At 31.3% G+C, this 14,776-nt stretch overlaps 1 protein-coding gene across 1 annotated transcript; it reads right to left on the bottom strand.

The window, feature by feature from the left end:
- Window positions 1-564: 564 nt before the first annotated feature.
- Window positions 565-3,540, bottom strand: NPC6 (non-specific phospholipase C6). The gene is made up of 3 exons (XM_020357947.3): window positions 2,167-3,540; window positions 1,468-1,644; window positions 565-1,196 (listed from the first exon to the last, which is right to left on the bottom strand). The coding sequence occupies exons 1-3, from the start codon at window positions 3,239-3,241 to the stop codon at window positions 898-900; spliced, it is 1,551 nt and encodes a 516-aa protein (XP_020213536.1). The 5' UTR covers window positions 3,242-3,540; the 3' UTR covers window positions 565-897.
- Window positions 3,541-14,776: the final 11,236 nt, after the last annotated feature.

The raw sequence follows: 14,776 nt of genomic DNA, 5'->3' as shown, positions 1-14,776 counted from the left end.
CATTCGTTGAGTATACTGCAAATACTCTGTTCTTAATATGTACTACATTTCCCTTCTATTTTGTAACGAGGGTTTCTAAAACTGTTATGTATGACTTTCAAATATTATATCCATTGCCCCCTTTTCAAGCCAGATTATTTATTCCATTTCTAGCGTCTTGAATATTTGATCAGCTGATGAGACCGGAAATTTCGAATACTTGTATAGCATATAGATCTTTGTTAAATTTGATTTTCAAATCGTTTTCACGCCCTGCTTTTGGTATCATTGTTTTTCCTTTTCCTCCAAGTCATCGTAAGCGATATTGTGCACTGGAAGTGATCCCCATGTTGAGTAAGTTATAACAAATGCTGAATAAGTTGAAATCTCCCTTGCAAAAGGAGAAGTCATTAGTTCGCGAAGGAGGTAGTGCTTTTCATTTGTCTATCTTAACAGACAGAGTTGCCATCGCTGATTTATTACTACTTAATGACTGAAAACAAAATGATTTACCAGAAAAACAAAATGTGATTATGTAGCTAACTCGATACAGTTTCGTTCAACAAATTCCATGAATACAAGCAATTCAAAACAAAATTATGGAGCAACATTTATATTATACGAGTTTGTACTTTGTACAGCAGCATTGGAGTTTTCTTTTTTGAAATTACTCTCTAGCCATGCCATCATTCTCTTGATTTTTTTTTTTTTAATTTAATTCTTTCAAACAGAGACCATCAGAGCTTCCGTCCTTGCACGACCAACTCATAACACTAGTAATTGGCAAACACCCTTCCTCTTCTATTGCATTCCACTTTCACAACCCTAACAAAATCTAGCATAAGAATTATCATATAACCTAAAGACTATAATAATTAGATACAGATATAGCCGCACAACTTTCCTTTTTGGTTTGTATTAATTATGAATTGAAGATCTAGTAGTGAGAGAGGATCTCATATCCACAATAGCAGATTCATCAGCCCCTAACTTGATGGCCTCTTTGCTAGCTCTTATGAACCTTGAAACAGCCCCTCGAACGTACTCATGAGCTTCCTTCACACTCATCTTCTTGCTCATTTCATCGGGGAAACTGCTCAAGAAATGGTCCCCATTTAGAACAGCTGCCAATTGAACTACCTCACTCTGAAACGCAGATAGGCCTGCATTTTCTTTTGCTTCAGTGATCCTTAGAGGAGTGACGTCCGGCAAAGTCACTGCAATGCACATTAACATGTCTTAGTAATTTGTTACACATAAGAAGTTTTTTAAGTTTCAAAGTCAAAGTTGAAGAAGTATTCTTTTCTGTACTGGCTATACTATTCCTCTTTTAAAGTATATCACATAGTGATTATTGTTTTTAGTCCATGAGCATAGTCAACAGAGCATTTAAAACTTGATAATTAATAACTAATCTGCATTTGCAAAACGTGTCTTTTGCTGAGGAATTCAATTAATTGTCATAAAAAAAAAGGGTGGATTGGGTACCTGGGCAATCTGTTCTGGGTGAACTTAACTCCCCAACAACATGCTCAAACGTCCCAGCCCATGCGTCTCTATGAGTCAAAAAGTTGGAGGAAAGGTTGAACATCTTCTTTATAGTGGCAGGAATAGAAGAGTGCTCAAATTCTGAGTTTTCAGCAGGTCCTTTGGCTCCACTTATCACTGAGAAACCAGATCATGAGGTAGTAAATTAGTAGGCATGTCAAACCAATCAAAATCAAGTTGAAGCTTCTGAATCTAACAAATGTACTCAACAAGATTAGGTGAACATAAACCAATGTCATTATAACCACATTGCTCAAAATCAATGTCAAGTTTGTATACTAAATTTGGCTAGAAAACAACAATCCTTAATCCTTACTCTACTCAAAACACAAGGAAAAAGGACAAACATGGTCTTGTAGGCTCTAGAAAAGAAAAATCAACCCACTAAATGCAACTCAAAGTGAGGGCTATCTGTCATAGTAAAGGCACCGGAATCGTGGTAAACAGAAAGGACAATGGTCCCGGAAATGTTAATGTAGCATCCAATAGAATAATAAAAACATGCTATTGTCCTCATGACAGAAGAAGTATTGGACACAATTATATGACATCTATATCATAAAAAAAAATATATGAATAATGGGTTTGACCAAAGAGTAGAAGCTAAAAAAGGATAATCAATGCGGATTTTGAGCTTACCAGTCCCTTTCTTGATCCAAGGAGAGACCATAATAGTTGGCACCCTAACCCCTAACCTATCAAACTTGAAGAAATAGGGAGCAGGTCCGGTGTTCCCATCTGGATTAGGAATGTTAACAAAAGGAGTCTTGACATGATCAAAAAACCCACCATGTTCATCATATGTAATGACCAAGAGTGTCTCATTCCACTGAGGGCTTGCTCTTAGAGCCTCATAAACCTCCTTAACCAGCATTTGGCCATGTGCAACATCATGAGATGGATGGTCATCATTCGCGGGCAAGCCCTTCAAGTCAAAGTACCTAGGCTCAATCACACTAAAGGGTGGAAGTTTCCCATTCCTAGCATCTCTCTTGAACTTCAAATCATACTGATGGAACTTGAACACATACTTCAACTTCCTAAGGTTCCTATAGAACAGAGTTGTGGGTATGTTTTGAAAGTAAATCCCAAAGTCCAGGCCATTCTCATGCAGAGAATCAAAGATAGTTTTTTGAGGATACCCTTTTGCTAACTGCCTCTTGACATGACTCGTTGAACCGTGCGAGGTCGCTGAGTACACAAAAAGTCTATTGGGCTGTGTTGGGCCCGGAATTGAAGAAAACCACCTATCAAAAACAGCGAATTCCTTAACCAAAGCAGCGTAAACAGGCACAGAGTCAGGTTTAAACCCTTTCATGACGGTCTCAGAGAGGTTCTGAGACATGGACAATGCTTGTTCCACGAATCCATTCATGGAAGGGATGGAACCAGAACCGAATACCTGTTGCAAAACATCCTCAAACGAATGACCCGGATCCGGATCCACGAACTCAGCATCATCGGTGAAACAAATTGAATCTTGCCTCGGAGTTTTGGTGGAAACCGGATTGCATTCATCTCCTGTGACACCATTGATTAATTTGTTGACGCTCTCCTTCATCCACCCCAGCATGTGATCAAAGGAACGGTTCTCCATGACCAAAACGACAACCGTTTTTATAGGTTGCTGTTGCTGTGCCGTTGCGAGAACACCACAAAGGAAGACACAGAGAAGGAGAATGAGAATGGATGATCTGGGTTTGCCACCTCCCATTGTTCCCCTCAAAGATGGAGTCTTTCGCCAAATGGGTTGGCAATCCAAAACACTGAATGAGGAACAGAGGCTTTTATGACTGAAAGTGAAAAGAGTGCAGTGGCAGCAAGTTTTCACTAACTGTGGGAGTTTAGATGTATAAATAGATAGATTGAGTGATGGTAGCAGTAGCAAAGCACAGGAGAGGAAAGAGAAGGTTCTGGGTGTGGTTTTGTGCTTTACCTCACTCACTCACACACTCACCTTTAATGGAATATTGGACGAGAAAAAGTAACGCAATTTATGGAATGTGAATGGAAAGTGTCGTCTTGTGATTATTTTGCGTTGCATTGGACGACTTGGGAGAGCTTCTCATCTTACGTCCTCTCTTTTCGCGGTCATTTTATTTTTCTTTTTTCGGGATCAGTTTTTCGGTTTTTTCAGTATCTTCCACTTTCGGCAGTCACATTTTTTTTTTTTTTTTAAATTATGTTATTGTTCTAACCTTGCAAAATATTTACCATATTTGCAAAAAAGGTAAATAATCCCATAACATAAAATGAAACACAAATTCTATTTGATTTCAATTTCATTCACCTCTAAACATTCAAACATGTGCGCAAATTAAACCTAGCACACGACGTATTAATTGAAAGAAACTACTTACGCGTTTTTTTTTTTTTGGGAATAGTTTATTGAACTTACAGCGGCACCATCTCTGGCACTATCGTAGTGGGATCACAGATTCATCATTCATGATGTCCACTTCCGTAGGTCTCTTTTTGAACATGAACAACATAAGATTATTATTTATAATAATTCAATTATCTTGATATGATTATGTACCCTAAATTCCATAACAATAATGCTGGTTTTAGATTTTGTAATCACGAAAAATGCTCATCAACACTACAAAATGTTTAGTTAAAATTTTGTCAATTGTCAGAGGTTGAACTTGTTAGTGTTTCCTAATTATTTACTAAATGCCCGTGCTGCTCTATAATTATGTACTATCGTTTTGTTAAATTTTAAGAGTAATCGTTTTTTTTTAATTATTTTTCAATGTTATATAAAGTAATTATTGAACAAAAGTGAATTTATTTAACATTTTAAAAATATATATTAAAAAAATGAGTATTTCAAAGTTTACATATGAGAAAGACACCTTCTTTTGCAATATAAAATAGATCATAAACCACAACAAAAATTTATAATAAATTTTTTATCTCGTCTACCAATAAATGGAACAAAATTCGCAGAACCGTCAACAAAATACTTGATCAGATATAACAATACGTCTCTTTGTTTATTTGCAATCAATTGTTTATAGTACTTAGATTTGGGTGATGTCTTAAGACCACTTTTACAGCATGGTACATCATGAATTTTGATTATAAAATGCATCTAAACTAATAGCTTATTATAAATCCTATTACACAGGATCAAAATTTCTGAATTTTTTACTGAAATTATTTTTTTAAAAAAAATTACACAAAAAAACACGTGTTACGATACACTGACACAATTATTATTCACGTTTGGAACGGGCCGTCCTGAAATCAGAACGGGTCGTTCCAGATGAAACAATAACACATGAATAATGAGGGCCGTTCCAGATGAAAAAAAAAACACATGACGAATGGATCAGAACAGTCCGTTCCGAAATCAGAACGGCCCGTTCCAGATTAAAAATAACACATGACTAGTTAAACCAGAACAGACCATTCTGAATTTGGAACGGGCCGTTCTAACTACATATTTGTCATTAGAACTTTTTTTAAGTAAAATAATATTTTTTTTTTCATTCTACTAAATTACATTTAAAATTTAAGTATAGTTTTTCAATTGATAATGTTTTTCTATTAGAATTAGAGGTTTACATTAATTATATGCGTAAATTTCTAACTCTAATTAGAAAATAACACCAAACAAATTTTTTTATTATAAATATAATTTTCTCTCATTTAAATCATTGCAAAAATTCGTTAATTTTAGTTTTATATCTCGACATTTTCCTCTTAAAAAAACTGATGTAACCAAATATTTTTAAATTTGGTTTACATTAGTTTAATTACTTTTAAGGTGCATAGACTTTCGTCGTTTTGTTGTCGATGCCACAAACATTAGGCGTTGATTAAATGTCACCTAGTGTGAGGAGAGATACTCATTTTCTGTTTAGATTTGCATTGGGTACTAATGTATGTGGAGTTAAACATAAGTTAGACAAAGACCCTCTACCTAATTAGGGTCGGGCGTGAGTTTTGTCATACCAGACACGAGAGAATATGAGACTCTTTGCCTCAATGACATTAGGTGCGGGTAGTTTGGTGCTAAGTGTGAGTGAGATATGAAGTCCCTTCCTCAATGACATCAAGTATCCTATGAATGAAGCCCAAAACTAGGCCTAATAAGCTTAAAACCCAAAAAGTCTTATATTGAGGCCCATAATACAAGACCAAACAATATAAACTCCTATACTACCAAAAATATGAGAAAGGTGGTCATCCATGTAAAGCCCAAGTAAAGAGAACCCTAGACCCACCAAATCCATTGGGCTCACTGGGCTCAGAAGCAGTTAAAAGCCCAAAGGCCCAGGAAGTCCAAAACTAGGCCCAATAAGCTTAAAACCCAAAAAGTCTTATACTAAGGCCTATAATACAAGACCAAACAATATAAACTCCTATACTACCAAATATATGAGAAAAGTGGTCATCCATGTAAAGCCCAAGTAGAGAGAACCCTAGGCCCACCAATCCCATTGGGCTCACTAAGCTCAAAAGCAATCAAAAGCCCAAAGGCCTATGAAGTCCAAAACTAGGCCCAATAAGCTTAAAACCCAAAAAGTCTTATACTAAGGCTCATAATACAAGACCAAACAATATAAACTCCTATACTACCAAATATATGAGAAAGGTGATCATCCATGTAAAGCCCAAGGAAAGAGAACCCTAGGCCCACCAAACCCATTGGGCTCCCTAAGCTCAGAAGCAATGCAAAGCCCAAAGGCCCATGAAGCCCAAAACTAGGCCCAATAAGCTTAAAACCCAAAAAGTCTTATACTAAGGCCCATAATACAAGACCAAACAATATAAACTCCTATACTACCAAATATATGAGAAAGGTGGTCATCTACGTAAAGCCCAAGTAAAGAGAACCTTAGCCCACCAAACCCATTAGGCTCACTAAGCTTAGAAGCAATCAAAAGCCCAAAGGCCCATGAAGCCCATTGGGCTCACTAAGCTTGTATTATGGGCCTTAGTATAAGACTTTTTGGGTTTTAAGCTTATTAGGCCTAGTTTTGGGCTTCATGGGTCTTTGGGCTTTTGATTGCTTCTAAGCTTAGTGAGCCCAATGGGTTTGGTGGGCCTAAGGTTCTCTTTACTTGGGCTTTACATAGATGACCACCTTTCTCATATATTTGGTAGTATAGGAGTTTATATTGTTTGGTCTTGTATTATGGGCCTTAGTATAAGACTTTTTGGGTTTTAAGCTTATTGGGCCTAGTTTTGGGCTTCATGGGCCTTTGGGCTTTTGATTGCTTCTGAGCTTAGTGAGCCCAGTGGGTTTTGTGGGCCTAGGGTTCTCTTTACTTGGGCTTTACATGGATGACCACCTTTCTCATATATTTGGTAGTATAGGAGTTTATATTGTTTGGTCTTGTATTATGAGCCTTAGTATAAGACTTTTTGGGTTTTAAGCTTATTGGGCCTAGTTTTGGGCTTCATGGGCCTTTGGGCTTTTGATTGCTTCTAAGCTTAGTGAGCCCAATCAGTTTGGTGGGCCTAAGGTTCTCTTTACTTGGGTTTTACATAGATGACCACCTTTCTCATATATTTGATAGTATATGAGTTTATATTGTTTGGTCTTGTATTATGGGCCTTAGTATAAGACTTTTTGGGTTTTAAGCTTATTGGGCCTAGTTTTGGGCTTCATGGGCCTTTGGGCTTTTCATTGCTTCTAAGCTTAGTGAGCCCAATGGGTTTGGTGGGCCTAAGGTTCTCTTTACTTGGGCTTTACATAGATGACCACATTTCTCATATATTTGGTAGTATAGGAGTTTATATTGTTTGGTCTTGTATTATGGGTCTTAGTATAAGACTTTTTGGGTTTTAAGCTTATTGGGCCTAGTTTTGGACTTCATGAGCCTTTGGGCTTTTGACTGCTTCTGAGCTCAGTGAGCCCAATGGGTTTGGTGGGTCTAGGGTTCTCTTTACTTGGGCTTTACATGGATGACCACCTTTCTCATATTTTTGGTAGTATAGGAGTTTATATTGTTTGGTCTTGTATTATGGACCTCAGTATAAGACTTTTTGGGTTTTAAGCTTATTAGGCCTAATTTTGGGCTTCATTCATAGGATGCTTGATGTCATTGAGGAAGGGGCTTCATATCTCACTCACGCATAGCACCAAGCTACCCGCACCTAATGTCATTGAGGCAAAGAGTCTCCTATTCTCTCGTGTCTGGTATGAAAAAACTCACGCCCGACCCTAATTAGGCAGAGGGTCTTTGTCTAACTTGTGTTTAACTCCACATACATTAGTACCCAATGCAAATCTAAACAGAAAATGAGTATCTCTCCTCACACTAGGTGTCATTTAATCAACGCCTAATGTTTGTGGCATCGACAACAAAATGACGAAAGTCTATGCACCTTAAAAGTAATTAAACTAATGTAAACCAAATTTAAAAATATTTGGTTACATCAGTTTTTTTAAGAGGAAAATGTCGAGATATAAAACTAAAACTAACGAATTTTTGCAATGATTTAAATGAGAGAAAATTATATTTATAATAAAAAATTTTGTTTGGTGTTATTTTCTAATTAGAGTTAGAAATTTACGCATATAATTAATGTAAACCTCTAATTCTAATAGAAAAATATTATCAATTGAAAAACTATACTTAAATTTTAAATGTAATTTAGTAGAATGAAAAAAAAATATTATTTTGCTTAAAAAAAGTTCTAATGACAAATATGTAATTAGAACGACCCGTTCCAAATTCAGAATAGCCTGTTCTGGTTTAACTAGTCATGTGTTATTTTTAATCTGGAACGGGCCGTTCTGATTTCGGAACGGGCCGTTCTGATTCATTCGTCATGTGTTTTTTTTCATCTGGAACGGCTCGTTCTGATCCATTATTCATGTGTTATTGTTTCATATGGAACGGTCCGTTCTGATTTCAGAACGGCCCGTTCCGAACGTGAATAGCAGTTGCGTCAGTACATCGTAATACGTGCTTTTTTGAGTAATTTAAAAAAAAAAAAAAACAATTTCAGTAAAAAATTTGAAAGATTTTGATCCTGTGTGATAGGGTGTATAATAAGCTATTAGTTTAGATGCATCTTATGGTCAAAATTCATGGTGCACACATACACCACTTGCGCTAGTGGTCCATCAGAGAATTTACCCTAGATTCGACCGTAACTAGTATATATATATATATATGGGTTATAATTACATCAATATAATTTTTATTAAATATTATATTACTTAATAATTTTATATTTATTGTGAATTTTGTAAATCCAACCGTTAGATTGAAAGTTCATATCACTTTATATGTGTATATCAAATTTTGTTAAAATTGAGTAATAACTTGAAGATAATCAAAGTGTTCGTATTTTAGTCTATTTTGAAATGAATATATTACGTTAATTTTGTTTTATAAAAATGAAATATCAAATCATCTTGGATTAATATAAAATGTTGTATATATGATCTAAGAGATATGAATTTTCAATCAAACGGTTGGATTTACAAAATTCACATTTAATATAGAGTTATTAAGCGGTGTAATACTTTGTAAAAGTTATATCGATGTAATTATAACTTCTCTCTCTCTCTCTCTCTCTCTCTATATATATATATATATATATATATATATATATATATATATATATATATTCACATCACTTTATATGTATATATCAAATTTTTTTAAAATTGAACAACTTAAAGGTAATCAAAGTGTTCATATTTTAGTGTATTTTGAAATGAATATATTACGTCAATTTTGTTTTATAAAAATGAAGTATCGATCAAATCATCTTGAATTAATATAAAATTTCGTATATATGATCTAAGAGATATGAACTTTCAATCTAACGGTTGTATTTACAAAATTCACAATTAATATAAAGTTATTGAGCGATGTAATACTTAGTAAAAGTTACATCGGTGTAATCATAATCCCCTTCATATATATATATATATATATATATATATAGAGAGAGAGAGAGAGAGAGAGAGAGAAAGAGAGAGGGGTTATAATAACATCGGTGTAACTTTTATTAAGTAAAGAGATGTGAACTTTCAATTTAACGGTTGAATTTTCAAAATTCACATTTAATATAAAGTTATTGAGCGGTATAATACTTAATAAAAATTATACCGGTGTTATTATAACATTTCTCACACACACACACACACACATATATATATAACAAGAGATTCAGAAATTTTAGAGTAATACTTATTCATATATTTATAGTATTAAAAATTTTACATATAATTTTTTAAAGTATAAATATATATCATAATTATTTTTTACAAGTTTTTATATCTACGATTATAATTAAAGATAAAAATAAATTAGGTCAAATTAGATTTTATTATAATTTAGTAGGTTAGAACCTAACTTTCTTTAAAAAATACATATTCTAAGTATGACTTATTTATCTGTCATAAACATTTTTTAAATGTTTGGTTAGAACTACAATCTTGAAAACCTACTTTATAATAATTTAACACTAACAAAAACATAAAAATAAATATGTTAAATTTTATAAAAGTTTAATTTAATTTATTTATGATATAAACATGTTTTTAATATCTGATATAAATTTTTAAATGATAATTTATTTTAAAATATATTTTATAATAAAAATTCTAAATAAAATAATCTTTCGATAATTAAACTTTTTAAAAAAATTGATTCGTTATTAAGAAAATATTCTTTATTACATATGATAATTAATTTCCTTTGAAAGTTTGACAAATATCAAATAAATGAACATCTCATCTGAATTTATATTTTAAACATATGTGTTTATTTTATTATAATATAACTTTTATTTTTTTAAAATATATTATTATTTTTAGATAAAAAATATAAATATTAATTTAGTCTTCTTTTTATAAATCACAAGTAACACTCATTTAAAGGAAATTATGCTCAAGTCGAGTAAAAAGGTATGATCATTATGCATAACAAAGTTTTCTTTTGCGAGTATTATTAATGTATATATGAATTTACATATTTCAAAATGTATTTTTATAAATTAATTAATTCAAAATATAATAAAAGAATAAAAATTTTAATGTATTATAATATATATATATATATATATATAATTTTGGAAAAGTTACATTTTTATTAATATAAATTCTAATATATATAAATTTATACAAAATATTCCACGTTTTAACATATAAAATACTTAATGAACCTAATAAATATCGCCTCTAGTTTTTATTACTTTTTTAAAGAAACCTCTAGTCTTAATTATAAACAATAAGTTACATTTTTTTCCTTAATTATAAATAACAATCATTAATTTTTAAAGTCATTCAAGAATAATTTTTTTTTGAATGGAAGAATAAATTTTTTTTATACCCCTTAATTAATTAATAACTCTATTTCTTATACATTAACTTATAATTAATATTAAATATATCAATCCCTTAAAATAAAGGATATCTTTAGAATAAAATTGAAATTGATGAAAAAATTATTTAAAAAATCAATTTAATTACTTTTCTTAATCTTAATAATTTATTTTGTATTACTTATAATTAAGATCGAAAGTAATATATTATATTTAATATGCATCACAATTAATATTATAAGTAAAGTTGACTTTCTAATAATATTAAATACTATGTTTATAAAATAGATTCATTCTATTAATAAGTGTAGAAATTAAGAGAGATTTTATTATGTGTTTATTAATATTTTAACATATATTTGAATTTTTTATTTAAAAGGTTTTATAAAAAAATATTTTAAACTATAGTATAAAATTTTATGTGTGTGTTAATTTTTATAATATTTATATTTTATTCAAATTTAATAAATTATATATATATACATATATATATATATATATATATATATATATTTTATAGATCATAAGTATTTTCTACAAAAATAAAAAATAAATATTCTTAAGTTGAGTAAGATTACTATGAATAATAAAATTTCTTGTTGCATATTCAGGATAATTAAGCTAAAACAACATCTTGTTAATTATTAATGTGCTTGATAGTAATAAATATATCATATTTAATAAATATCATAATTAATGTATTATAAGTAAAAAAGCTATTCAATAATATTAAATATTATATTTAATAAATATAATATATATTCAAGTTTTAAAGATAACAAAAGATAATCATTCCTTTATAAAAGATATAGTTAAATTATTATATATTTTATTTTTGTATTTTGAAATATCTTTTATTAAATAATTCTTTTAAACACTGAAAATTGTTAAAGTTTGAATTTAATAAAAATATATTATATTTATTAATTTTAATAAATATCATATTTAATGCATTATAGGGAAAAAATTTAATAACATTAAATATTGTATCCTTTTGATAACCGTGAATTCTATTTTAATATAGAACGTGTTGTCTCTTATTTTTATATATATTTTTTCATTAAGCTATTCAATAATATTAAATATAATATTTAATAAATATAATATATATTAAAATTTTAAAGATAACAAGAGATAATTAAATTATTATATATTTTATTTTTGTATTTTAAAATATGTTTTATTAAATAATTCTTTTAAACACTACACTTAATTTAATAAAATATATTATATTTATTAATTTTAATAAATACTATATGTAATAAATGATAAAAAAAATAAGTTTTAATAACATTAAATATTATATTTATCTATACCATTATATTAAGGAAATACTTTATGATAACCGCGTTTTGGTTTCTATTTTAATATAGAACGTGTTGTCACTTGTTTATATATAATTTTTCATTTTACTCTATAATTGAAATGTATTTGCTCATAAAATTAATCATTTTAATTTTTTAATTCAAGAAAAAAAACATAAAAACATGTTCTCAAATTATTAATTTTATAAACAAATAACAAAAATTGTAACGTAATTTTTTTTATCAATAAGAAATATTATAATGTCATTAATAATGTTCGAATCTAAAATTTTGTACATACTATTTCATCATTTATCACTAGATTGATCTTAATGGTTAATAAAATATGTTATGTACTAAAACATACCTACATTCACTAAATTTAATAAATAAAGAGTTTAATAGACATATATTGTTGGTATGATATTTTTTACTTGAACTATTTATAAACCATCCTGTCTTAGCTTAAAAGGCAATTAAAATAATGTTTGACAAATGGAAGTTGTTCCCCACGTGTAACATTATTGATTTTACGACTATTTTATTAATCATATGAAATTTTCTTATTTAGATGTTATTTTTTTTTTAGAATTCTATGTCAAAGGATAATGAGAGTAAGTTAGTCTTTGGACAACTAAATTAGAGATAATTGGAGTCAAGTTAGAAGGATATAAAAGGATTTTCTTAAGTTTTGAACCTCATAACTCAAGTTTCAAAATTCTAGAGAGATAGATTAGTGAGAAGTTCTCTAAACTTGAACAAACTTCTTCCCTTTTCTTCTTTGGCTTAGAAACCTTTTTATTCCTTCTTGTAGTTGATAGGAATTGTTGAGTTGAAGGATCAAGTCTTGTGGAATTGAGGTTGTGAATATAACATAAAATTTTCATACTTAAGATAAAGTCTTCAAGCACGTAAGGGTAACAGTCTCACATTCACATGTTAAATGCTTTCATAATAAAGTAAATTAAATATCAAGGTAATTAAAGTAAATAAATAACTATATCCAAAATCAGAAATTAATATCATAAGAAATCCAAATCACCAAATAAAATGTCCTAATTTATCCCATGGTGTCACATATATATCCTAATCAAAGCTTCCCGCCTAAGCATCATCATGGAATTCATCAACGTCAGGCTGAAAGTCACCTACAAGAATAAATGGAAAGACACACAAGAACAAACAAGGGAGTGAGAAATGTCTCACTCGGGTTCAGGTGCAAAAACAAATGTTAGATAACACACACACAAAGCAATCACAAACGAGGCACACATACAAGCCATACATAAACCAGTAATACATGCACAATCACTTATCATGCAATGATGTCATGGACTCGACTCATAAATGCATGCATGTGGTGTTAGTCACATATCTCATAATCACATATCACGTGGTATGTTGCTGAAGAAATACACCTAGAGTAGTCTAGGAGTACATGTAGGCTTAACTGTGCACTCTCAACTAGAAGGATGTACTATTAGGGTCTCGTCGGGATAGCGAAGCCGCGCAAGATACATCCTATACACACAAACAAGCAGAATTGGGCCTTCCAAACCGCGCTATCCCCTAGGACTCCTCTAAGATGTTTCACACTTGGAGGGTCTCCCCTAATGGTGTACTCCATATCGTACCCGTTCATGTAAATGCATATGATGCATGTCACACATTCACAATGTCAAGGAGTCTTCACTTTACTTGTCATGGAATTTCATGTCTTATCTCATATCATCACGTTTCACATTCTCATAGTCATAGTCATATGGTCACACACATTAGTTTACACATTCATAAGATTCAGAATAGTACGTAATTCACATCATATCAATAATTGTACATCACACAATCAATTAACCATTTACAAGCATATAAAACATGAACCGAGGTCGCGCCCGGCACACCCCAACTTGTGCTCGACGAATTAAATGCCACACCAAAAGCGGAGCAATACGCCTGATGCTCCCCTGAGCGCGCCCGACGAAATTAATGTCACGCCTAAAGTGGAGAAACTTGCCCGACGAGGCTTCTTGTGTTCAGTGCAACTTTCTTGTGCTCGACTTAACTTTCCTGAGCCTGATTCAACTTTCTTGCGCCCAACATGAAGAACTACACTCGGAGCCCCAGCGCGAACCTACAAACCCAAACTTCGCAATCACGCGACTTTTCACATATAAACACATATTTACCCAATTTATTCGGTACAAATACTTTGATTAACACCTAGAACATGAATCCATACTCAATTTCACATAAAAATACCTCAAATCTTGTCATAAGATCACATTCCTAATTGTTTCTCATAGGATTTTTCGCAGGAACCCATAGAACACTCTAAATCATATCAAAACTTATCTATTTTTGAAATTAAACACATAATCATACTCAACATTCAACAAGGAACACAATAGAAATAACAATCATCCAAACAGAAAACTTTCACATTTAGCCTGTTACTAGAAGCATGCATCAGGCAAGGGATTAAGGGTTAATGCTACTACCCAAAAATTATTCCCACACCCCCGAGTGAGGTTACTTACTCCCCTCTTACCTGGATGAGCAGAAGATGAAGCACATGTGGTTCCCTGGTGATCGCATACTCCTGGTTCTCTTGAGTCTTCAGAGCGCATAGAAAAGAAATGAGA

This window comes from Cajanus cajan, chromosome 6, assembly GCF_000230855.2.
Source record: "Cajanus cajan strain Asha chromosome 6, NIPB_CcT2T_4, whole genome shotgun sequence".
Classification (NCBI taxonomy): domain Eukaryota; kingdom Viridiplantae; phylum Streptophyta; class Magnoliopsida; order Fabales; family Fabaceae; genus Cajanus; species Cajanus cajan.
The sequence above is the reverse complement of the archived record's forward strand: the minus strand, read 5'-3'. Positions and strand labels throughout refer to the sequence as shown.

Coding starts and splice junctions, on each gene's coding strand:
- NPC6 (XM_020357947.3), bottom strand. CDS start 3,241: ATGGGAGGTGGCAAACCCAGATCATCCATTCTCATTCTCCTTCTCTGT. Junction 1,645..2,166: donor TTGGATCAAGAAAGGGACTG/GTAAGCTCAAAA, acceptor CTGGTTTCTCAG/TGATAAGTGGAGCCAAAGGA. Junction 1,197..1,467: donor ACCCAGAACAGATTGCCCAG/GTACCCAATCCA, acceptor TGTGCATTGCAG/TGACTTTGCCGGACGTCACT.